The sequence below is a fragment of the Pelecanus crispus genome, chromosome 1 (genome assembly GCF_030463565.1).
Source record: "Pelecanus crispus isolate bPelCri1 chromosome 1, bPelCri1.pri, whole genome shotgun sequence".
Taxonomy (NCBI): domain Eukaryota; kingdom Metazoa; phylum Chordata; class Aves; order Pelecaniformes; family Pelecanidae; genus Pelecanus; species Pelecanus crispus.
Window position 1 is genome coordinate 79,347,842 of NC_134643.1, and position 27,689 is coordinate 79,375,530.

Sequence of the window (27,689 nt, forward strand, 5' to 3'; positions counted from 1 at the left end):
CCACCATCTTAGCAATTGCTGTAGTACACAAGTCTGTCATTTTCTGAGGGAGCTGTTTACTCAAAAACCTCTTTCACATGCTGAACACCTTGCCTGTGATGACCAGTGCCTACTACCTATTTCTTGGTATCTTTTTATGTACCCAACTCTGTCTGAGTCATCTATGCACTTACTTAAGGGGTTGCGAGTTTCAAAAGTTGCAGGTTATAAGTTTGAAAATACAGCATTTTTTGTAGTGTTTTACATGCTGAAATACAGGGGATAAATGGTTTTGCTACGGAAACATTTACTTATTTCTTCCATTGAGCAGTGAAAGGATTGGAAAAAAAAAGAATTTTATGGGAACTGAGGGGAGCACAGACAGACAGTTCACTGGGGAAGGGATGAGGGTTACTGGAGTGACTTATCAATGCTCATCTCCTGCAAACACAGGAAAAACAGCATATGGGATATGCTCACCTGATACTAACATACATTCCCCGCTTAATGCTTCAAAAAAAGCAAAGAAACAGAACAACAAGTGTCAGTAATGGAAAGTGACCAAGACTCCTTCAAGAATTATTGAATAGTTTCCTTTAATTTGTAATGGTATGGTGGAATTACCAAGTGGTATAACCAGGCTAATGTTTTATATATATATATATGTATATTCATGCAGTCATTACATTTTTATATATACACACGCACACGCACACACACGTATTAAGCTAGAATACAATTGTACTACAAATGTTGGCCTTAACTTTTAGGGCAGTTCTGACGGAAGACTGGGAAATCAATGTACAAAAAAGCTGAAGGAATTAGAAGATAAAAGGAGAGAAGAGAAAGACGAAGTAAAAAGAAGAGTGCTTATAACTAAACACAAGCAAGTCTCTATCTTAAGTAGCATTGTTAGACTCTTCTGTTTAGACAAGGCCTGCTAGGATAGTCCTTAAGCCTGACCTGCACTGGATACGTCCAGTACCAGCTACTATGCCAAACGACCTCCTCTTTCACTGATCCTTGTCCTTGGGTCAAACTATCACTACCTTTTTTATTACGAAAAATCTTCAACCCTATTTGCTCTAGATTTACACTTAAAATGAAAGGGCAAGTTACAAAATAAAAGGACTACTGCTATCATCATCCCATCTGCAACACAGTACTACCCAAAGGTTTCAGACTAAGATCAACATTGTGGCTTTACATGCTCTACAGCTTCAGGAACTGCTCTCATCTTTTTCACCTTACTCATTCTTAGATCACTTTATTTTGCCAAAATCCAGCACTCAGCCTTCTGGAACACTTCTCAAATACACTGGTGACTCTGTACCCTCTCTTGCCCCCTTCCAAATCTTTATGCTATCTTGCCAAGAAAAAAGTCCCTGCCTTTCTTGAGACCTTATTCAGAGCATCATTTTATTCAGTGCTCTTCCTTTGCTTCTGTTTTCTTTGGTAAAAACAGTCCAAAATCATTCAATGTCATTTTGTCCCATGGCTATCAGTATTTAGTTTCTTCTATTTATATTGCATGTTCCGTCTGTTCCTAAAGTATCTGTCTCCCATTTGGTCTGGGTTTTTTTGGGGGGGTTATTTTGTTTTTGTAGCATTTAACTTTACAGTAGCCTACTTGTGTCACTCCGTCAAATGAGATCAAGCTATGCTTTTTTGGCTACGCATATAAAAAAACTAACCTGTTTTTATGTTGTTTCTGTGTCTCATGCCACAAATAGTGTGGATTTGTGATATCTCACACTGAAGCTGTTTCAGTGTTGCTATTTATGCAATATTTTAAAACCAGACCAACAGATACACATAGCAATTAGTCTTTGACACCAGATTAAAATTAATTTTATAATGGTCAATGCAGAACAAAGATGTGTAGTTTATTTGTACCACAGAGTAGTAAAATTATTCAGCACTGAAAAATGGCAGCATCTATTTGTCCGAGAACAGTATTAAAAGATGACTTAATATATTCCAGAGTAGGAAATCACTCCTAAGCAGTAATTCTGTAAGACAGTTCATGATATAAAGAATTATGTGCTAGAAATGGTGCTGTTCAGCCTGAATTTATGGCACTTCCAAATACAGATGATTGTTCACACTACAAAACATCAGAGTCAAAAAATATACCACAATATGGCTTAACTGACTTACCAGGCAGATGTACTCTGAAAAGACATCAGGGGTGGGCTTAAAGCATCTCCTTTTAAAGTATGTACTGTCTGTGATGTTTGAGGCTGAGGCTGAGTTTGAGGCTGTGTCTCTGGCTGAGGCTGTGTCTGTACTTGGCTTGGATCCTGAGCAGGGTTAATCCATCGGCTCTGTCCCTGTGTCATCCACTTTCCCTGGATTCCCCACCGTGCCAGGTAAAATTTGCAAATATCATAGTTCATTGAAGAGTAATACAAAAGGTCCAGTACCAGCAAGATCACCACAAAAAAGCCATAGATCCACACTCCTAACAGTGCACTGTAGTTGCTGTGGAAAAAAAAAAAAAGGAAAACAAAAAAGTTATCTCATATATCAGTAAAAGTCATCATGTTAGTTTATCAAGGTTGTTTGTTTCATTAATTATATAAATATAATATATAGATGGATGAAACGAAAATTTTTTTCTAAAACATGTGTCCTTAAAAATTATGTATTATTTCAATCTAAATAATGCTATATGCATGACATGGGAGGTTTTCAAAAACTAAGGCCCCCTGTCTTACAAATATGATTACCTCTCCCTCTCATCTGTGTATTTCTATCAGCACATAAATTTGGTGTACAATTAGCTTCAATGTTTTAAGTGAGACCACTGATATGTACGTGGTTGATGGGTCATATGTCTTATTCTGCAAATTCTCACTCCCAGAGAGTCACCCTACTGAAAGTGACAGGGCATTTATGAGAGTGAGGGTTAACCATATGAACATGTGTGGTAATAAATGAGATGGAGGAGTGTCCATACTATTGAAAACATTCACTGCTGACAAGCATTATAAACCACTTGACTTAAAAGGTGTTTAATGTGCTTGGATTTGCTCCGAATTTAATAATCAATTATTTCTGGATACAGAAGATACTAGTAGATGTACAGGCTTTCAAGAGCAACAGCTAAAGATCCCTTAGTTTGCTGATGATAAATTTAGGAAGGAAGAACATTGACAAGCTCATATTATACAATGCATTCCACAGGAAGGAAAATATGTACTACATTTATAGGTATATGTTGGTGTAGTTATAGTGTGTATATATAGGTAAAGGCCATGAAAGTTATCAGCTGATGACATGGTGCGCGGACCTGTAAAGCTATGACAGGTGACTAAAGATATTAAAAGAAAAGGGGGGTGGGGGGTGGGGGGGGTGGGCGGGAGGAGGAAAATGTATAAGGGGTCAAGAATTTGGAGATCAAAAAGGGAAAGAAGTGCTAAAGCTCTGATGAAGATGCAAAATTATTAGCAGAAAAATGACTGTCAGGTGTAAATACAGTTTAGACTGGAAGCTGTGTGAGTGGGGAGGATGAGGTCAGAACAGAGAAGGAAAGAAATGGGTAAGAATGTTAGCTATACAGTGAAGAAGGCTAATCTAGACCTATGAGCTAATGTGGAAGTATGTGTACCAGAGACTGTAAAAAAAAGAGCAAGCAGAAGGGATACTACTAAAATGTCATTAGGAAGACAGTCTTGGAGAAAAATTATATCGAAGTAATAGGTGGGCAACCAACATCTACATGAACCTGAACTTACATGAATAAAATTGAACACACACTCAACCATGCTTTCTTTCATAGACATTCAGAGAAACTTTGAGGGAACTGTATTTTATCAGAACATTGATCAAAACAGAAGTGTTGTGAGAAGAAAAAAGGCTGAGAAGTCATATTACAGATGCAAGCCAGAAAGATATTTTGACATTTTAAAAACATGTCCCAAGCCTTTTCAGATCTAAAACATTTCAAGTCTCTGCTTTGAACTTTTGCTTCCATTTAATCATTTGTATGACTTTTTCATTTTATACTTTAAAAAAATCAGGATTTGAAACAAGAAATCAGATAAGAAATCAGAATTTTAATTTCTGTATTGCTGCCTGTCAGTACTTAAGGAGACTGATTCTCCTCTCCAGGGAACGATTTTTCCACTACACAGATATAATGCGCTCAGATTAAACAAGGTTCCATAGCAAATAGCTGTAAGTAACAAGAGGAAGGTCAGAGCTGTTATCGGGTCCGTTCCTGTGTAACTTCAGGGTTATGTAAGCCTAGGATTTTAAAAAAAATTCAGTAAATTTCCAGGAGGACTGGAAGTAGACAAAGTATAGTGCTTCTGAAAACCCTTAACTCAAGAGTCTTTGCCTCTACTACAGACTTATACATGCACGCCTAACTTCATGCAACAGTGGGTAGACCTTTGTAATGCATGAAAATCTTTGCAGTCCAAGTACTTGAAAGTATAACAGTATCTGGTTAATCCAGGCTTCTCAGCCGTGCTACTCTTGACTTTCAGTGGATTTATTCCTATTGGGGTAAACTCTTCTATTTTCTGCTGATACAAATATAAGGGAAGTGAAGGCTGGGGAAGTCACAAAGAAATCCACTGTAACAAATCCTGTTCTTCTTCATCACTAATGCCAATAGGATCCATTTTACAAATAGGTGAGCTGTCTTTGATCCATAGTAAGAGCGGAAATATTAGAAAACATGTTATTTTTGTTTTGGCAACAATGTGAGAGACAGGAACATTTCTTATAGTTAACTTAAAAGAATTTGTTTGTATTTTAGGTACTTAGTTTCACCCATCAAGATTTTGGTTAGTGAAAATTAGAGCTATTTTGAGTGTTCCAATTTAAAACAACAATTTATTAATCATGCCGTATGTGAGTTATCCATCTGCTCCTTCTAAATAACATCTGTTTCTCACAAGTACAAAAATGAAAGACTGCTTTAATTTTAATTAACAGACAGTGGGACAACAGCACTGTCAAAAGGGCCTTGTGAAAAATCACAAGCAAAATTAATAAGCAGTATGTTTTGAACACAGAGGGAAATTCCATACTTTGATGTTTTCTGTTTCTCAAACTATTAAGATGGTAGAAAATATTAATTTCACTGATGGCTTCTAATTATAGTAAAAATTAGAACTTCCCTACAAATTAGGAAGATTTCTTAATTAGAAAATAAACAATCTTACTTACACTGAATATCATTAAGGTCAGAGACACAGAAAAGAACTGGGAATCAGAAAACTCCTAGGACTTGCTCTCATTTCATTGAACTGAACGATTTAATTGTAAAAGTTTCATCTTGCAATCTGATTTTCCTGTACTTCTGTGCAGAAGTTTCATTTCAATTAAAAATAATGTGTGAACAGATTCCAAATTTACCAAGATTCAAATTATAGGGTTTGTTCCTTTACAGGGACAATCAAGTACAATAAGTTATTTTGGTGTGGTTGTATCTCTTCTCCCGTTCCTCAGCTGGAAAGCTTGCCCTCCCCTGCTAGTGTTCCTGTCCTTCCCAGTCAGTCATTTTGGAGCTTTCTGTTTAGGTTCAACAAAAGGTTTAGCAATATAACACTGAAAATTACTTCTAAAGCTATGTTGCCCAGTCCTCTGCTGCTGCTGGCACACAAATACAAAAGCTAAATCTGGAGTAAAAGTTACAAGACAATTTCCTTTTAGGTTCTCTGTGGAACAGGGTAATTCATGGACCTATCAGAAAAGCTTAGTAGCTCCTTATTTTAATATACTTTGTCTTTCATAGAAATATGATGTATATACTGTATAGCCTTGACAGAGAGCCCACTTGTGTAAATGGAAAGATTTACTCTGACTTCAAGGAGCCTTGAATTGGGCTCTCTGAGAACCATAAATACTTTTACCATCCATCTCCTATTCCATCTACAGAATCCTGCTTAGATTTATCTAACATCCATACACACAAATGAAAAGACAGGTTCTTTTATTATTGTTCTTACCCATGTGATTCCTTCCATCTAATTCATTAACTTTTTGAGACAGGTAACAAGCAGGTTAGGACCAGGCTATATTTTTTTAGAAGAGTTTGTTGGTTTTTATGTGCAGCACATGAACAGAAAAGAATTCATTTGGGAATTCAGGATTAAAAAAAAAAAAATCAAAACAATTGTGAGCAGAATTCTACAGCTGCAAAGTTTAAATGTGGGCAGATGGCCATGGAAACTGTTTCCTTCCCTATTCTCCTTAAACTGGGCCGTTACTTGCAGTAGTAACACTTTTTTAAGTGTTGCCCCAAGGAAATGCAAGTTTACATCCCAGCGAATGCCTTGGTACTTCTAACACTGAGGAAATCCGTGCAGTTTTTGCATGTACACTTTAAATGTGATTTGATTTTTTTTTTCCTATTTTGTTTTTACTATTATCTCAAGGCATTTGCCCAGACCTGCGTTTTCCTGTAGAATCTATTAACTGTAGTACCTGAGAGGTCTTCCCAGCTAAATTACACCTTTTTGCAACAGTCAGTAGTGGAATTGATTTTTTTTTGTTTGTTTGGTTGGTTGGTTTGGTTTCGTTTTTTTTCTTTCTTCTAAAGACTTTCTGGGAGATATTTAAGCAAATGCCAGCTCTGCAGGGGACATGCTGTACATGGAGAAAGATAGTGCTATTCTATCCTCACATCGCTTTCGGTGCAATGTTGTGGTGTGGCGTGCAAAAGCCATTCAGCCCTGAAAAACTGGAATAAGAGAGAAGGAAAAACATGGACACATTACAGACTGCCAAAACACTGTTCCACTACCAGATTAAGGATCCCCAGCATAGTAGTACTGCTGATAATCCACCAAAACATGCATAATAGAAAATCTGAGAGAGTGTGAATACTAGATTCAAGTGAATACTATTTTTAAGAAGAGTTAAACAACTTATTAGACAAAGTTTGATGGAAAAATACTTTGGATGGCAGAAATTTTCTTGTCTGTTAGGCATCATTGGTATTTCTATATTTAATACTAAATGAATTGTTCACATTCAAAAACATTATAGACTGATTAATCTGCATGATCGCCAGGATATAATAGCCCAGTACTCTGCACTTATAAAAACATAGAAATCTTTTGTTACAGTAATGGAAAAAATGTAAATAAACCTGGCTATAGTTATATTGTGTGACTGTAGAAGACAAATGTGTTTTTTCAGCTGTGCCATGACAAAGAAGTTACAATTCACTTCATTAATTATTTCCCTCAACTGTATTATAAAACAAGAAATTTGTTTTGATGATCACAAGAATGGCTAGGGGGAAAAAATAAACCAAAAAATAATATTGAAATAAACCAAATAATAATATTGAATAACTCTGCCCTGAAAACTGTAATCCTTTTTTTCAGTTCATTGCTATTCCCATATCCTAAATCACTCTCCCTAGCCACAGTACAATAGGTTTCATCAGAATTTTTTTTCAGTGGTGTGTGAAATTAGATCTAAACAAAGAGCTGACTTTGTTACTGTAAAGTGAACCCTGGATGTATTCGAATCCCAATAAAGTTAAATTATCATATATGTTAAATAAAGTCAGATTGTATTAAGTAAGATGCTTTTTACAATGTTTTAAATGTAGGCATCTAGGCTTCACTTCTTTCTGCCCCTCCACAGCATACTAAAAGTATCAGGAAGTTTTCTACCAATCTCAGTGAGCTCAGGGTGAGGAGATCTCTCTCCCTCTGTCTCATGACATTGGTGGAGTTTTACATAGAAAGTTAGCGTCTCTTCATTTCCCTGGCCCTGACTGATATATCAGAAGCGATGTTTCAGGAAGTTACAAAAAGGCAATAGGGGCTCCACTCTTGCACTTCCCTAAGCTACATCTCCAGAAGCTTTTTATTGTATTTAGTATGATTTCACATACCTTTGTAAAAGATCAGCACATAGCTAACGTTCACAGGAAATTCTGGACTGAAGATATATATGGTAAATAGTCTGCAGGTGGTTCTCAACCATGAATCTTACCACAAATACTACAGAGGTAGCTCTTTCTCCATTACAACTGAATGAGGTGATTTTTAAAAAAAATGTTTGCTAATAACATAATACTTCCACTATGCTCTAAATATTTTCCTGAAAATAAATACTGTAGTTCATAGAATACCAAATGACCTTTTTCCCATTGAGGAACTGCTCACACACAACAGCCCTGTAATACGAACAGCCCTATATTTATTTCTGGGGGCGTGTGTGCATGTGTGTGTACATGTACAGATGTGAGTGGGCATGCGAACAGAGAATGCAGAAGGCAGAGAAATATTTTACATCCCAGGGCATATTTTGCAATCAGACTCTACCTGTTCCTCTATGCACATCTGCTTTGGAAAGTGGCTGATTGCCCTGTCCATTTCAGGTTGTTGGCGAAAGGAAGAACAGAATGGCCTTACCTTAGTAAGCTCTGGCCATGACTACACGGAATAGCAGCTGAGATATTGGAAATAGTCTGAAGCATTGGCTTTCTACTTGGCTGAACTACAACTGGCCAGTAACAATCCCAAACTCTGTGATGAAGCTGCCTGTTAGGCAGACTTGGATGCTCAGCAGTGTTGGTGCAATGTTTACAGAACAGTAAGGGAAGAAATAAAGCAAATTTATTGTGTGTAAGACAAAGAACTGGGAAAGTGTGGGGGCAATAGTCCAATCCTGAGACTCTCTTTTTATCACTCTGAGCGTGAAGCAGTTTCTGGCTCTGTCTGCGACTACGGGCACAGCCCTTTTGTACTGAGAGTCCTGTGAGGACCTGTCTTCAGGCAGGCATCCAATTGCTGCCGTGGTAGCCTGGTCATCCCAGTAAACAAAGGGGAAGCATATCTTACTTTTACCATGGAGCGTATGTAGACTATGCATTGCACAGGGGCACTGGGGCATACTGTGGTATAAACTCCACCAGGTTGCCTAGAGGCATCTATGTTGGCAGAGTTGGGTAGCCCCAGGTGAGGGTGCTACCAGTTTCTAGACTGTTTGAAATGCACAAAGGGTGGAGAAAAATGGATGGCCTTTAATGGGCCTGTTAGACTTGAAGTGTCTCCCCAGCATTTGGTGTGGTATGTTCTCATGATGTTCCCAGGTGCGCTACAAGGCCAAGGCAAGGAAATTGCACCTCAAGGACATAGCTGCAAATACAGTAACAAGACAGTATAGATCCACATTGATTTAAAGGTATCTTATATGGCTAGAGTCTATTTTTGTCCTTCTTTTACACTACACGGTACACAGACTTCCTTATATTAGGTGTTTGTCACCTGTAAAGTTAGAGTATGCAACTTCTACATCTATGCAAGATTCAAACTTCTCTAGGCAGACCTGTATGAGGAGTAGTTGTTAAGGAAGATGACAGTTTGCTGACTCCATGAGCTGCCTGCTGCTGGACGCAGCTGCACACAGTGAGTTAAAAGAGCCGACATCAGTATTCCGGCACCATAGTCTCCTAGCAGCCTTGCACCTGCTTCCATAGGAATGAACGACAACACACTGACTGACTTTTGCACAGCAGAAGAAAACACTAAAATCCCTGTTGTAAACAAAAATCAATAGACTGGAATTCCAGTTGTCTTTAATCTGCCCCTTTCTTGCCCTAGAGGGGCTGGATACCAGAATAAAATGGCAGGGGAAAGCAGGTAGATCAGAATTCGACCTGGGGGGTTTACATCAGCTGAAAGTTTCCCTCTGCACCAAAAGAAATCGCAGCAGATTAGTGTGGCCAGAATGTCAAATACTAAATAGGAGACAGACCACAAGTGAAGATTTTGTCATCGTAAATAGGTAATCAGTAACAAAGATCTACTTGCTACTTATTGGTTCTTTAGAAAAAAAGTTACTGACATTTATCTTAGAGGATAGGCCCCAGCAGTACATGGCAGTATCCCAGGTAACAGGCAAGCAGACCACACAGTGTTGGTATGTAAGCAAATATGTTCAAGGTCAGTGATTACAAGAGATTGATATTCAAAACATCAGAGATTCAAAATAGTGCATTTGGGTTGATATGGAAAATGTAAACCCACTCCCTCTCTCCCCTACGGACAGCTTTGGGGTTTATTTTTACCGATATACATTTAACCATAGTTTGGATCAGACTGGGGCCGGCGAAGAGGCTTTTGTAACTTTTATATGTAACTTTATATTTGTTACATTTATATGCAACTTTTACATACATGCTCTCCTAGCAATGTTTATAGCCCATGTCAAAGCAAAGAAAGCAAAGCTAAAATATCCTTTCTTTTAGGAGTTCTATAACAGCAAAAACCTTTTAGTAATGTTTTTCTGTATATGCAATTATACTAATTGCTTCCATCATGAAGTACACCTCAGACTATGTTATTAGACCAGGAACAGTTTGGTGAAGTGTACTTTAAAACTCATTTACTTACTTATGCATATATCCATCTGCGTTCCCTGTTAAGTTCATCTGCATAACAGTCTGAAATTCTGTCTCATTGCAGCAGTATTTAAATACTGTGTTGTTATGGTGACAGCAAAAGATGTAAGATTTATTGTCAGAAAGACGGGGGCAGTGAAAACCAAAGTGGTAGCGACCTTTGTAGTCCGTATATGGCTCGCAGACCCGAAAATGTGCGGACAACACTGTAAAACAAAGAACAATATTGGCTTTGTGAGTCACTTATGTTATCTGTATGTTACAAACTATAATTTTTCATTGGCTAAGCTTAAACAATTGTTGTTTGATTTCTGAAAAACATTAATATTTCAGAACTTTCAACATCATAACATTTAGTACTGAAAGACTACAATATTTAGCCTCTTGTTGTATTTTGACTTTTATTGTTACTATATTTCTGATTACTATTATTTCTTGTAAGGGAAGAGAAGAATTGCCCTCCATGCCAAGAAGCACAAAAATATTTAGGGAAACATTTTCATACTGCTGTTCTAAATATATGGATATTCATAAACACCCAACAATGTTCATGTTTGATTCTCCTGGGATGACTTCATAAAAACAAAAAGTCTATGTAAAAACTGCAATAAAAGTTTGATGGCACTTGATTTACAGTCACTGTTCTTGACAGAAAATATCTTTTCTACTATAAAGGTCATTCTTTGATAAGGATTATTCCGCCAGAAATAGTAATTACGAAACAGTATAACAGATCTGAACAACTTTGAATTTGCAAATAGATAGAACTAATAGATATACAGCTACTCCTAGGAGTTCTTACATTTCTCCTTTATTAAATTCTCATGTAAAGTGTTTATTACATCTCTGAGAACATTTTTTACAGGAGTATGTCACACTGATTTCACCATCACTTTTCCTGGGAAAAAAAAAAGAAAAAGAAATGCACTCCATATATATCCTTGAATGCAGACCTGAGGCTGACTGTTGGGTGGCGACAGGCATGCTGTGGTTAAATCTACATGGCAATACTGTGGGCAGATGCAAGTTCTCTGACCATGCTCTAAGCCTACTGGTTGCAAACAGCTCTGAACTGGAAGCTGTGCAATCATCTCAGGTTCCCTGAGCTAATCAACTGTGCAGAGGGGGAAGGATATAGAACCTTTCCAGTACAGTCAGAAGCAACCACACGTGACCTCCTGGTTGATCTGAAAAGTCTTCTAAGAGACAATATTTGGTTCCACATACTGCCAACATTTTAACTGATATATAATTTGTGTTATGGTAGGCCTTACGGCATCATTTAAGATTACATGTACCGTGCAGACCCCCCAAAGGCCTTACACTCTAAGGAAAGTGAAATGTAGAAGTCAAGAGTCTGAATATTCGTAGCAGTGAAATGTTTTTACTCTGATTTGAGAACAGAGGCACAGCGATGCTGCAGGTAGCTGCACTTCATAAGGTTACACCTATTAAGAAAGGATATTCACTTTAGACTGACAGAATTAACCCTTGTAACTTCGTGTATGATTTTTGTATCAGTTTACCAGTACAAGAGGATACAGATAGTGACTTGCATGGATTTAGCTTAACTAATTGTATCTCTCTGCACATAGTCCCTGTTGATCTGTAATTGCATCTGTACACCTTATCCATCTAATCCTCATTTCTTTCTACGTTGCTTAAAAAAAGCCTATTCCTAACACTTTTGTTTCTCAATTTTATGAAATATATTAATTTCAAGAATCTCTCACTCTCCTTCTGTAGGTCTAGTCACATTTTAAGGACTGTGACAGTGGAGATTTATTTGTGTGCATAGAGGGAGCCTAGAACAAAAACCAGAGTACTAAACTGAAGAGAAAACAAGGTAACTTGTACTGCCCTCTGAGTGAAGGAAAATCACTCTAAACATTTTACATTTATGTATTACACACACATTGGCATGTGCACATGCACACACTTATCATTACTTTAACAAAAGAGAAAATCCTTTTGTAGATTAATTCTGTCAGGAATTGAAAGTGCCAGAAGAATGCTATTTCTAAAGGAACATAGATATTGAGCAAACTAATTACATATCCATTCTTGTCCTGCCTGGGAAAAATGTGTGTTCCAAATCTGAGGATGCTATAATCAGTAAAGAAATTGTCTTTCTTTAGAGTTAGGTTTTCAAACCCCTCTGTAACTCTTGCAACAAATCTGCATGTTCAAATTCTGTTGCAAAATCCCCAAAGCATGTAATTGCATGAACATATATTTGTTTGAACAAGTACTTACTTCCCTACTTACTTCCCCTCCTTAATTAACATAGCAATAATGAAAGTGTTCCAGGCTTGATTAGGTTTTGAAAAAACTCAATACTTGCAGTTGGAAGAGACCTTTGGAGGTCACCTGGTCCAAGCCCTCTGACTCAAGCAGGGCCACCTAGAGCCTGCTGCCCAGAACCATGTTCAGATGGCTTTGGAGTATCTCCAAGGATGAACACTCTACAACTCCCCAGGCAACCTGTGGCAGTGCTCAGTCACCCTCACAATGAAAAAGTGTTTCCTGACATTCAGAGGGAACCTTCTGTTTCAGCTTGTGCCCATTGCCTCTGGTCCTGTCACTGGGCACCACCCAAAAGAGCCTCTCTCAGTCTTATTTACATTCCCCCTTCAGGTATTTATATACATTGGTAAGATTTCCCTGAGCTTTCTCTTCCTTAGACTGAACAGTCCCAGCTCTCTCAGCCTTTCCTTGTATGAGAGATGCTCCAGTCACATTCATCATTCAGTGGCCCTTTGCTGAACTCTCTCCGGTATCTCCATCTCTCTCTTGTACTGGGAAGCCCAGAAATGGACACAGCACTCCAGCTGTGGCCTCACCAGTGCTGAGTAGAGGGGAAGGATCACCATTACCTCCCTTGACCTGCTGGCAGCACTCCTACTAATAGAGCCACAAAGACAAAGAGCTTTCCAGCCAGCTGGTCCCCAGCATATACTGGTGCCTGAGGTTGTTCCTCCCCAGGAAGGTGCAGGACTTAGCACTTCCCTTGTGGAACTTCATGAGGCTCCTGTCAGTGCATTTCTCCAGCCTGTCCAGGTCCCTCTGGATAGCAGCACAACCCTATGGCATATTAGCCACTCCTCCCACTTCTGTATCAACAGGAAACTTGCTGAGGTTGCACTCTATCCCATCATCATTTTAGTTTTAACTACGTATCATTTGCTTTTGGAAAAGGTAAATCTAGCAAATAATGGAAGAGATGTGGCATGGGAGAAATTCACAAACTAAACAGAACTTCTAAGTATTTGATTTCTATCACGAACAGGAGCTTGATTCAGTTACTTAAATACAGGTATCCGGTGTCAGCTAAGATTTGCCTAGGCTGTCCCACCTGGTCTCCAGCTTTCAGTGGTGGAGATGCAGGTCTCTTGTAGGTCCAGTGCACACATGGATGATCTGGGGCAAGTCATGGCATTAGATGCACATGGTTAGGCACCTATAAAGGTCTCTAAGTGTTTTGTAAATGTTTGATATCAGCTTGCAAGGGTGCATTACGTGCATTACAGTGCGTGTAGTTCCACTAGTCATCATTACTAGGAGAAAAGGTGAGTCTATGCCTGATGTCAACAAACAGAAAGTAAGTCTTATTATTGGACCTAATAAATGCAAGTGAAGGGGTAGCCTTCATAATGTAGCACTGCACTTCCAATAGTGATGTTTATCCATGGTATTTTTATTTACAGTATCCAGCAGAAGAGCAGCCATCTAAGCCTTCTGTGATAAATGGCCAGCTTCAGATGCTTCAAAGGAAGATACATATGCGTTATATCAAAAAAGCTGTGCAATAAACTCTCTAGTAAGAAAAGTATCTTTCCATTCTTCTCCGTTAGGGGTTGCTTATGTCTTGAATATTTGTGTTTGGGTTTTTCCTCCCCACCTTGTCCAGTGTTATTCCTATCCAGCTGAAGGATAACTTTCACTGAACCTACAGATTTCTTATCAGCATTAGGTGACTTAATGTATGTACTACTTCAGTTGCAGCCGTAGAGAAAATATAACTGATCTAATCAGTTTGACAGTTCTCACTTTTTAACCATCTTGACTTACTCCTTCTTAGCTGAAATATCTGCACTTTGATTATATTAGCTGCTCCTAGGAAACAAATTTTTCTTCTTTGATACCTGCAAAGCCTCAGAGTACAACACAAATTTTGTTTATCATGCATTATCAACAGAATCATAATTTTTTTCAAAATGCAGGTATAATGCCTTTTATGGCTAAAGATATATTAACTTATTTTTCCTTTTAAAAGTTACATTATTACAACTACTTACACGTTAGTAATTTTTGAAGCCTCCAGCATAGATGGTGGTTTCAAGTTTGGGACATTCTAATGGAAGATATTTATTGCTAGAACTAGCTTTGTAAATAACAGGACAGAAAAAATGTCATTTTTTGTATGTTATTACTACAACTTAGGTTAGGTGAATTACACCCGTGTTAAGCTACCACAAGTGAACAGCAGCCCTGCAAGGTTATACCTGACTTGTATATACGCCTAGTGCATGTTATAAGAATTAAAACTAGTTCTTTGTGTTTCATAACATAACCTAGACAGGTCCTTTGCCCATTTTAAAAGGAAAACAAACCGCAAACTTCTTTGGGATGAAAACTGGGGGAAGGATGACTACAGAATGAAGGGACAATAGAGATAACATCAGGTCAGAGGAAGAGTGATGTCTGTAATAAAATGTAGTCCTAAGCAAATCCTTAAATAGTAAAATGTGTGTCAGTGATTAAAATAAATGCACAAATAAAAGCATAACACGATGACTGATTTACAGTCTGAATTTGGTAGTCAGTGTGTGGTGGGTTAACCCTGGCAGGAAGCTAAGCACCACACAGCTGCTTGCTCACTCCCCCTCCCACTGGGACGGGAGAGAGAATCAGAAGGGAAAAGCAAGAAAACTTGTGGGTTGAGATAAAGACTGTTTCATAAATGAATAAGAAAAAAACACCCAATGACAACAAAAAACCCCCTCAACCCACAAGTGATGCTAAAGCATCTTACTACCAGCAGACTGTTGCCCACCCAGTCCCTGAGTGATTTTTGGATGAACTCTCACCCCAGTGTTATTGCTGAGCATGCCATTGTATGGTACAGAATATCATTTTGGCCAGTTTGGGTCAGCTATACCAGCTGTGTCCCCTGCCAGGCTCTTGCCCACCCTGGCCGCCTCGCTGGGGTGCACAATGAGAAACAGAAGCAGCCTTGACCCTGTGTAAGGGCTGTTCAGCAATAGCTGAAATACTGGTGTGTTACCAACACTGTTTTTTGGTCACCAATCTAAAAGCACCATATGGGCTGCTGTGAAGAAAATTAACTGCATCCCAGCCAGACCTAGTACACAGTGAAAAAAAATTATTAATTTATTGTAATCTGTGTAATTTACTTGCTGTCTTTGCTTCTCTGAGAATCAGAGATCCTATTAACAAAGTGTAATTTTTTTTTTAAAGTATTTTTCCTGAAAATAGCTTTGCTTAAATTCTGAGGATTAAAGAGCCTTATTTTTACAGAAATACTTCAGATAAGAGCCTTTCAGGTACAATACTTTGAAGTTGTCTGCTGCAAAGATGGCAGCTGTTTCCAAAGTGGAGTTGCATGTGCAAATTCTCATACTATTTTTGAAAAGTATTATTGAAGATGTAAGTAATATAGATGCTCCTATCTCTGTTCCTACTCATTTTGAGAGGAGGATAGTCTGTCATGCTTCAAATGACTGATTTAAGCTCATCTTAACATTTATCTACTCTACCTTAAAAAGTAAACAGCCAGTGGACATCAAACTGTTACTTCCCTATCTGCTCACAGTTAGAGATCTGTGTAATGTCGATTAAAGTTTTAATTTAGCTACTAAATTTTTAAAGCCCCAAGGCTTTCAGAATGGCTGGTCTTTATAAGCGTTCCATATGGATCCACAGAAATATTCACATGCATGCATTTTACTTAGCACAATGCCAATCATTTGAGATCCTCTGATAATTTTGCTATATGGACATACATTTCCTACTTCAAAGAAAAAATACTGTAATATGCAAATAATCTGTCCATTTTTGCTTGTGAATATAAGCCTTGCTGTCATCCCTGATTTTACAAATGTGTTTCAATCCATTAAATGAATGTAAGTATCAACATTATGCAAAGCAAATCAAAGAGATAGTGGTCAGAAAGGGTACTCCAGTGACATGACTGCATGCTGCTCCTCCCTTTATTATGCATTCCTTGTGTGGCTAGTACAACTAGTAAGTGTTCATGAATCCTAAAATTGTATGCCATTGTGATCTTGATAGCATTGAAATAAAATCAGTCTGAAGTTTCAGTATTCTCAATCCAATTTCATCCTTTTTTTAAATGGAGCCATAGCTTAACTACTCTGAACTGAAGCCTCTTCTTTTCAGTGTTATTTGTCCCTGGCCTGAGGGCATTTTGCCCACGTTAGGCAACTGCATCTCCTTCCTAACCACACAGCTAAAGCAGCCAAGCTTCATCCTCATTCTGAGCCACGACCTTGGTATCTGACCACACCTCTGCTCCACTGCCACTGTTGCTGCTTCTCTCCTTTTCTGACACAACAAAGACCGGGCTCTGAGAACAGCTGCTCTGGGAACTTTTCTGTTACTCCTGCCCTCACTTTCATTCCACCTGTGGAGCCAGTGAAAGTTATGCTTCCAATTGCTAAGTGCTGTTTTCAACCATGCACACAGATTTTAGAAATTTAGTACTAAGATTGTGAATCTTAGTATATCAAAGACTTGAAATTAAAGCATGATCTTACAGACAAAAGTCTGTAAATCTAGGGAACTCAAAAGGAGTCTTGCCATTAGATTTTCATTTCAGCTCAGTTTAAAAATGATGTTCCTATCATTCCAGTGAGAGCAGCATCCTTTTTTTCCCCCTGCATAAAGCCAGTAGTTTTCCTTTATGGAAGCTGACCTGTCTTGGACAAAAAAAATTTACATTCATGCTGGCTGCAAAATAGTAAACAATAAATTTCATCCTGTAAAATATGTGTGAGTTAGCAATGACCTAAACCCACTCCTACAGACGTCAGTAATAAAATTGCCCACGGAGCAGAGTTAAGCTGGCCTGAAAGGTTTGTGATGATGATTACAAATTAAGCCTGTACTCTACATGCTAATAATGGATGTCAGATAATAAAATACTAAAAGCCAAGGAGCAACAAGAAGATAAGGTACACATTTACAAAGACAATATTTTGTGATGTTAATAGATAAATCAAGTAAGAAGTAAAAGCTATATGTAATTAGTTTCAAATAAAAACGTACTTCAGAGGCTCAACTTTTCTTCTAAGAGAAAAAATATCAGAACACTGGCTTTATGTCTGGGTTTGAGGGAATAAGTGCATATATATACCAGTAGCTGACTACTTCTATTTGCACACATGGTGTAACCACAGTGTCCCATTCAAGTGGAACATAGGTATTTATATCATCTTGAGGAAAATGGTTGGAGAAGTGGGATCTCAGGAGGTCTCTAGTAGAAGTCTCCTATAAAGAGTGGTAAAGGCATGAAAACTTAACAAAAATCAACAGAAGAGACTGGAGCAGCTGGAAAAGTTTTGTGATGTTTGATCACTGGGATACATTCACTGAAGTCGTCTTGAATAACTGGCTTCATTCATGCACCAGGGAAATAGCTTTCTGAAATTACTTTAACCTGGAAAACAACAAAGAAGCTGCTACAACCCCTGTGCCCGATTCTCGCACATCAGAGGAGGGTAGTTACATAACTAGGGATGCAGCGCCATACATAGGGATATCCATGGAAGGACTCTAAAGGAAAATAGTGTTTTAAGATTGGGCAGAGAAGTAGTCTAGTTGATAATATTATAATGTTGTTAGCAAAAGGACTGTGTCAGTTATAGCTAAATAATGAACTATCATTAGCAAGAATCGAACACTTGCAAACAAGCAATGAGACTGCAGGCAACAAAACACACGCTTGAACTAATTGATGAGAATCTAACACTGAGTATTACAGACATTACGGAGACAGAGTAGTAACAACTCTTACTGGAGCACAAGGATACTTTAAGATATATAATGCCTGGTAAAGTTTTAAGTATGGTGGTTAGGGATGTGATGTAGTACAAGGGAATAAGGAGGAGTGATGGGAAAAAAAATCTTTTTCAATTAAAAAGTGCTTCAAGAATGGAGGATCAAAGAGGTTGTACTGAGAGTTAAAAACTCATAGGATCAAATCTATTTGGACTAAGAACCTTTTTAATTACTTTTTTAAAGTATTCATTCATAATTACAGAAAAACTTCATGTCAGAAATTACTCCTGAAGAAAAAATACAACTAATAATCATAGCATTTCACTAATTCTCAGTCTAACGACTGACAGATTTCTGAACAAATCCTTTCTGTGTGCCAGTAGCAAACATCTAGGGCAGATCTACCAAGCATCAGGACAAAAATCTCTGGAACCACTCCCATGTCCAGTCAATTCTTTAGATTCAGGAAAATAGCACAATATTTGTGTACCATGATGACATGCATTTTTCTTTTAAATATATATGAATTACATTGTATCTAACATCTCAAGAGATATATTCATCTCAAGAATAGCTGAAGTTCCAAGTTCAATCCTTCACATGCTTACATACTCTTGTGTGCACACATAAAAACACACAATTGGAACCTGACTTGCCCTGCTTCCAACAGATGGTTATTTAGTAAAATGGTTGGATTGTACTGTGGTGTAGAGCTTGCTTTTTTCTTTTAGAGGAGCTGAAAAACTAGCATATCAAAACAGTAGCTTTGCTTCTTTTAAATTTTCAGCCTGCTTTACCATGTCAGTGTCCCACCACCCTTTCCTTCTTAAACTGATTTTTCAATTGCATTTCAAATTCTAGCTTACAGTTCTTAAATACAAAGATGCTTTATTCATTTATTACTCAATTAACAATCCATTTGATCTTGTTTGTTTTGTAGGAACCCAATATTAAATTGCAACCAAATTTTCCCTGTGGCACACATCAGTGAAAGATAACTTCAAAGTATAAAAGTTACCTGCTGACAAGAGTAATGAAAGCAGAACCATCAGCACATTCAAGGACTGTTGACCACAACTTGTCATCGTTGGCTTTCATCGGTCCATTAGAGAATTACCTGTTTGACAAGATGCAACATCATGGTTAAGCGTCTGTTTTATCTCACTTTCATTGTTCAAACTTTTACTTACCCACAAAGCTTTGGTAAAATGAGATGGTGTCACAGAATAAGAAAAAAAATAATCATACATTTTTCTGGACTTAGAAGAGAAATAAATTCTCCTTTCTATGATTTCTTTAAAATTCCTTTCTCATTTCACCACGAACGTATACAGCTATTTACATACTTTTCATTAACCCAGAGTAGAGATGAATCATATAAAGTCTTTATTGGATATTCACACCTCCCCTGTAATCTACATTCAGCAAAACTGTGCTTGTTTTACTGTCACAAGAATGGGCTGTTGTATTATGCCTGTAAGGACTAGAAGGATATAAACAATATAAAAATAAATTGGCTGCTTTGAAAGTCAATCTGTTTTACCCCATTAGAGGGTGCAGTCGCTCAGAAAGTGGGTTGAGCAACTGAGATGGTTGGAAACATTCCAAAAAATCTCTTTTCATTAGAATCAGGGCATTTAATGGGATTATTATTTCTTGTTTTCCTAGAAATGAAGGTGAGATGTGATTGAGTTTAGCTAGCAGTCATCATAAAAAGGCTATCCTAGTTTTTTTGCAGAACAGCCCCACAACTGGGTGAGTCCAAACGCATCTTATATCCACATTGATTCAATGTCACCAGCTGCACATACTACAGCTCTAGCAGAGGCTCTGTCCCAATGCAAATGTTGTCATCAACATCAGGAGGAATGTCTGGTACCCTATCCTGTTGTCAGTGCTAATGCAAACTAGTGCTGGTCTTCAGCATCCTGAACTCATGCTGACATTAGAGAATAATAAAGAGGTAATTTATTGGTTTGTAAAACACTGGGAGCTTGGGCTATAAACCAGAAAGCCTAGGTGGTACTACTGAAAGCTGGTGGGGTGAGTCTAATTCTTGGGTTGTTAAAAAAAATTGTTCTAAGGTGTTTATAAAGGACCGACTTGGAAAAAAGAAAGGAAAATGGCAATTTATGTCAAAAATTACACTGTTTCTGACAGCCCAAGAGCTACATGATGCCAAATGCTTAAGAAATCAGTGCTGTATCATATAAATACTAGGTAGTTTACTAATAGGTGTCTACTACAATCTACTAGATCGAATTAAAATCCCAAGACAATTGCACCTGCATGTAAGAAAATGGGAGGGGGTGAAAATCAACATTATCACGAATAACTAAATTCTGAGTAACATATGTGGGCACAGGATGGGAGAGACAGTGCTATCTACAAAGTGTTTAGAGACAAAGATTTCTCACTAACAAAAAATGCTGTGTCTGGCACAAGCAGATTCTCTAAGAAGTTATCTTAGCATATGAAAAACAACATATCTCAAACCTAAAAATCAGTGTAACTTTTGTACAAGAAATCATGGTATCTTATACTGTTATCTGCAAGCATGATTAACATCCAAACCACAGTATTTGTAGCTTTAAAATAAGTCAGTTCTTCCAAGGGGAAAACAACTAGAAACCATAAAACCATGAGGAAAGAAAAAAGTGGAGAAAACTATGAATGCTAATTAAGAATATTTCTCTAAGCATCAGTCCTGTTTGAAAAAGCCGCCACCTTTTTTCATAAGGAATATCCTATTAATTATAACACCAAGCAGACTTAAAGTTAGAACTGTGTAAAAAAGAATACTACTGGATATAAGCCAGAGATTAAGAATGTAGGAGTTTAATAAAAAAACCCAGATACAAAGAACAAACTATTGCCAATATTGTTAGGAATAAAAGGAATAAGATTTTTTTCCTGAATAAACCAAAAACTGCAGGAATTCTGATAGTGATTCATTACTAGAGGAAAATCTTGGCTTTAGTAACAGTTAATTAAAAAGAGATCAATAAGCACGTCTGTTGTGTATCTGGGAAGAGACAGATGTTTGGTATAGCTGAGACTATTAAATATTTCCATATCAAGAATAATTAAGGATGACATTAATGAGTTGATACTAAGGTTTGTAATGTGATATTTGCAATTCTGTGTAATTTGTATCCCGTTATTTTAGCAGAGCTGGCTGGGGGACATATATATCCTTTTTTCAGTTTGTTGGGAAACCATGGCAGCTTTCAGAGGATCTGAAGAAACCTAATGACATTTTTAGAAGTAAATGAGATAATCCAGGTAATGACAAGCTTGTGAGCATGATGTGGATCTAGAGAAAGTTAGTGGAACGATTAATGTAGAACCCAATTAATACATAATTAAGAAGAGTAATATGATTAATGCATATCACTGTGGACTTATGGTCAAGCAAATTTTATTTACTTTACAAGGTGCTGTTGTTGATGAAGGCATCTTAAAGAAAGTAATAACATAGTAGATTTCTGTAAAATACCTCACTTAGTAGCATGTAATTTGACCAGGCAGTGAGAATGATGCCAAAAAAAAAAAAAAAAAAAAAAAAAAAAAAGCACATATCAGTTATGGAAGACTAACTCAGACTGGAAATAAAATGCATGTTTTTTGAAAAGTACAGTCTTGCTAGTAATTGAGTACATACAGCCTTACTGGTAATTTTTTAATCAGTACTGTATGTAGAAACCTAGAATCTTTTCAGGGTGGAGAAGATTTATTCAATTATGTCCAATAGAACTGGCAACAACGAAATTGGCATTTTAATCCAAGTCTTGTGATGCTTGTATTTTATTAGGTGCCAGCTGGGAAGATCAGAGCAAGAGACTAGAACACTAGAGCCACACATGAAAGGCCAGGAGAGTGACAGAATCCATGTATATATATACATATTTGTGATGATAGGGAAATGCTCTGATTTTATAACTACTGCTTCAGTGATTGTTAAACTGAATATGACCATTTTTAGGAGGACAGAGATACAACTAACCATTCACTACTTGACCATTTTGAAATTTTTTTACATGCTGTTGTCTGACTAAAGCAGTCATATTTAGCACAGTATCATGAGGATGTCTCTGAGCTATTAGAGCTCAATCAGCCAGGTGGAAGAGATGGGCAGGAGAACAGGTGGCATGCTAAAAGAAAGTGCCTAGATTGTACAATGTATTTCCTAATGCTAGACCACAGAATAGAGATGATAGAAACATGGTAATTAGCAGTGATGTAGGTGAATAATTTTTTATGATTATTATTAATCAAGATTGACAAAGCACTTTAAAATTAGAGAATTACATTTGAAGGAAAGAGCAAAGGTAGACTGGGTTGTAGGTTTTTTTGTGGTTTTGTTGGTTTTTTTTTTTAAATAAAATGTGAAGACCTGGAGACTGAGAGATTAACTTTTCTTTCTAGGTCTGTAAATCAGCAATTAGAAGGGTGGTCTAATGCACCCGTTTTAATTTTTAATGCTCCACTTTAAGCATATTTGTGGTCACTGTGGAGGGAAGGAGAATGCCCATCCTTTTCCATATCCTTTGAGATTCCTAGCTTCACACCATCTCCTCCCTTCTGCTAGCAGTCACAAGTATCTCTGCAGCTACATCATAAAGTAGACTAAAGAAATGGTTGAGGAATCACAGTTTTAGAGGCCTTTTTTCACTCTGTGTTTCAACATGTCTACTATGAAATAGAAGAAATGGTCCTTACTCATGTTTTTTAAGTGCTTTTGTATCTTTTCACAGAATAAGGATTATGTTAGGAATATTGCTTTCCCTTGCAGAAGATGCAACAACGAATGATTCAAAGAGAGCAACATTCAAAGGAAAGTTATGCTGTAATGTTATGATCAAGCAGAACAGACGTTAATATGAGACACAGCAGGTGGGTGGCTTTTTGTTTCTGCTGATGAAGAGCCTGCAATTGATCTTTAACTTCTGATCTCACCACCACTACAGAAACTGAACTTGTTTGCCTTTAACTTCCCTCCTCACCATGGACTTTAGGTGCAGGGACCAGATATGCCTATCAGATCAGATACACGTATACTCCTCTTAAATCAGCCAGATTTTACTTTTTACTTACACACCGTGATATTTTAGCTCTTGCTCTGCTGCTACGTACATTGCTTTGGTTATCCTTATAGTTTTATCTAGCTGTCTTTTCTTGAAGGGAATTGGTGAATCATTGGAAAGAAAAGCTGCCAAGAGAAATAACCATTTCGTGCGGCATGACTTTTATGTAGAAGTAATTTTCCGCTCACTTTGAAGGAAAATAAAAGCTATGTTTAGAAGAGATATTTGAAAAACATTGCACATTTTGCATTTTTTGGTTGTTAGAAAGAACAAAAGGAGCTAGCAAGAGAATTTATTTAATACATCAGCACTGCCTCACAAGTTAACTCTCTGTATAGAACAGCAGAAAATAAGGCAATTCAAGAGATCATTTAATCCATCTTTCTGTCACAGTACGTCTAAACCATTCTTAGCAGAAGTTTACAGAATCTCCACCACCAGAGGGGTTTTCCAGCCTTCTCAGGCAATTCCCTTCCAGTGTTTCTCTAACCTCATGGCTAGAAAGGTTTTCCTATGTCTAACTTGCAGCTCCTTTGCTTTGATTCAAGCCCATCCTATCCCCAGTGGAGTTGCAGAATGATTTACCTACAGGTACAGTGGTTACACCTCTCTTTGCATCAGTCATTAATTAATACATACAAGAAGTGCTATCATATCTTCACTCATCCTTTTCTTAGGCTAACAACTTCCACTTCTTACAATCTTTCCTTAACAAACGTATTTGCTATACCTCCTACAACTCCTCTTAAATCTGGCTCTACACTTTACAGCAAGGTTGTGCATGTAACTTTAGCGTCATTTTGGTTTCAGTTATTGTATTTTCTTAGTGCCCAGAAGGTCCTAATAAATACCGCAATAGCTGCCAGCTCTTCCAAGGTAAATAAAATTACAGCATTACGAAAGTGCAGAGCGCCACAGAGCTTCTGCTAATTTGCATAGTTAATCAAAAGATACATCGTACCGACTGTTATACCAAGATAGGTACATCTACATACTGACATAACTGTACAGGTAAAAACATACCACCACATGTGACATGATTGATGATGACTCCCTCTTGTCACACTAATGGCCAGCAGGCCTTCCAATCTTAGTGGGTACCAGTGACCTGGCCCTGGGAAATCATGCCACAGCAGCACCTACAGTGATGGGCTTCCCTCCACTTCTTCCTACATTCTCTTGAGACATGGTCATCTTTCACAGTTATCATTAAATGATATCTAGAAAAGCTCTGATTTCCATAATCTTGTATTCCCCAGTTTCCTCCTGGAAAATACCCACACTAACCTCAGACAACATATTACCTTTGCTGCACTTCCTACATTGTTGGGACAAGGAGGATCACCAGCAGGGAAATGGCCTCCTCTCAACCTATTTACTCATCTGAAGACAACAGACAACACTGGTTGTATTGTGGCAGCAGTAAGGGGGTGAATAATGTGGCCGAGACAATCACAGTGGTTGAGAAAGCTGTTTAAAATTAGATAGAAAAGAGAAGGCTGTGATCCAAACCTAATTTCTGGTCCAGCTCTGTTCACTTCTCACGTTAAAATAGGCTTAAAATGCATCTAGTATGTGTTCATGAATACTATTACAATGAAATTACAGTCTTATTACAAAGGCAGTAAAGTAACTGGCATGAAAGAAAACCTGATTATTAACAAAGCGTGGTTTCACACTGCAATAACCTCAATAAAATGTTTATGAAAAACAGATACTAGTTTTCAGTTGACAGTTGTCTGTCTTGAAACGGTTGAAACAACCTATGAAAAGGAACTGTTGGTAGAAAACCTTTTGGATTATAGTGCAGCTTTGCATTATATTCAGTGACAAGACACTCAGTGTCTCTTCCCTAAAAACATCTTACTACACATATGCTTGAAGTTAAGCACGTGTGAGTCTCTACACAACTGCAGATAAAGCATTGCAGTTAGGGTTTTAGTATTGCTAAAGACAAGCAAATTTATATTACACTAACTTGGTCGTGAAATTCTTCGCCCTTATTTTATAAATTTTAAAATTGAAAATATGAACTATTTTGTTTTATTTCACCCCCCCACGTTTATTAATTCCCCCAGCTATTCTCCAAACGGTTATGAAGAGACAACATGCATGAGTCCTAAAAAATAAAGCCATTAAGTACAGCCTGAAGACCATCTTGTGAACCTCAAGCAGTTTATAGCTGTTATTAATAGGACAAGGCAAGAAACCTGTACATGCTACAATTGTCAACTCCGCTCATTCATCTCCTGCCTCTTTTACCCCTTTCCCTTTTCACCAACACATTTAGTCAACCATTGCAACCTGACCTACACCCTACAGCCTGAGAGACACATCATACACATGCAAGCTGGAAATAGATTTTAGCAGTTCCTACCCTGACTACACAGTACATTGTGCAGTAGCATCTGATACAGAAGTTAAAGGATTCCTTTATTACAAGAGAATTAACTTTAGAGAACCAGTGGTACATTCAGACCTTTTACTTACAAAATTTAACTGATGAGAAACTTCCCTAAGATAGCACAAAATCTTTATTGACAGCCAAATTCCTCACTGTCTCCATAGGAAAACTAAAGATAGTAAAGATACTACTATAATGAAGCTGTAGTGCAAATAAACTTCAGCTAATCAATTTCTTGGTGTAATTCGTTACATATTTGCATTTGGTAGGATAAATATTTGACTTCTTGGATTTATTGCTGATGAAGGTCAGAAAATTTTAGATTGTTATCTGTCCTACAGCTGGCCCTTCACTGTATACATTAGGTCTCATTTTGGGAAACAATACCTAAATTACTTTGGGGAGACAGCTATGTAAAAACAACAGCTGCAGTTGTGATGATTTACTAACACTGATAACTAACATCAGCTGCAAGTTAATGGCAACTTTCTCACGTCTCAAAAGCAAAATTCCTTCTGCAGCCAAGAGCTGCAACCTTTCCTAATGCTCTGAACACCACTTAGTTTTGTTAAGAGACTGAAATAGTCATATATTCTCATTTGCATGTACTGTATCAGCATGAGTGTAGGCAGCTGACAAAGATTTGTTGCAGTCATCCAGAATCCTTATTTTTAATGAACTAAACTCAGTTCAGATGTATACCTGGATTATTGAGGCAAACAAGGCAAACAGCTGAGTGATTTTGTGCAACCAACTTCTAAGATTAGCCAGCTGTGTGAGCTGAAATGAGTGCTTCATTAATGAATTAATAAATAAATCTAGTAAGATGAACCTATCGAGTCTGATATAGTCATGGAACAAAGTAATCTGAAAAAAATGAATTTTTACTCTGAAATTATGAATGCTCTTGGTCTCCCAAGAGGCAGGAACGATAAGGAAACGTACACAGTTTTGTAATAATTTTATAAGAGAGCTTGAGAGCAGAACAGGATTCATGTTAAAGTGATGACAAATCTCTATCGCTAATCAAGTTATCATTTCAGCTTTTAAGAAGTGCAAAGCTCTTCTCTAGGGAAACTTAAGCTTGTGTTTTTGAGCTACTTTCAGTACAGAACCAGAGCAAATGTACTTTAATTTAAAATATTACAATTTCCAAGTCTTAAATTAATAATGTAAATTCTACTAGTTTATTGGAAACAGTTTGTCCATGTAATTTTAAAGATGTTATTGAGAAGTAAAAGAAGTTATGAAGGTAAGATTAGAGGTTTTATAACAGGCATGTTTTAAAAATCTCCCAAATGTAACAAACAGACAAATATTGCTCATCTCTGTATTACAGCATACCTCTAAAACCTGACAATATATGTATCTATAAACATGGCAGTAAACCTGGCTAGTATTTTATTATCCATTTGAGAAAAAAGTAATGTATCAACAAATTAGCTAGTGAAAAATAAGTGTGAGAAAATTTTTGGTTTCACCAATATGTTGTCAGCTGTAGTCTCTATGGGAACACTTTTGATACATTTTCTTTTCAAAATGGCCTCTTCTGAAAAGTAAACCTTCCTGTGAAAAGTCTATTGACATCTAAATTGTTTCATTCTCACATTCTTGAACATCGTTAATCGTTATCTGTATCTAAACAGATTGGTTTCTAACCTTCCATCACTCTGGGTTTGTAAAACAGTTTCAAAAATTATTTTGCTCAAAAGTGAAAAAATATAAGGAGTAAGTTAAGCAAAAGTTAAAGTGGACTCAGAAAAAAGGATTAATTTAAACACGTCAAATTGAA

At 37.3% G+C, this 27,689-nt stretch overlaps 1 protein-coding gene across 1 annotated transcript; it reads right to left on the reverse strand.

The window, feature by feature from the left end:
• Positions 1–455: 455 nt before the first annotated feature.
• SHISAL1 (shisa like 1) lies at positions 456–19,491 on the reverse strand. Its single transcript, XM_075727862.1, has 4 exons — positions 19,425–19,491; positions 10,356–10,569; positions 2,140–2,463; positions 456–489 (listed from the first exon to the last, which is right to left on the reverse strand). The coding sequence occupies exons 1-4, from the start codon at positions 19,489–19,491 to the stop codon at positions 456–458; spliced, it is 639 nt and encodes a 212-aa protein (XP_075583977.1).
• Positions 19,492–27,689: the final 8,198 nt, after the last annotated feature.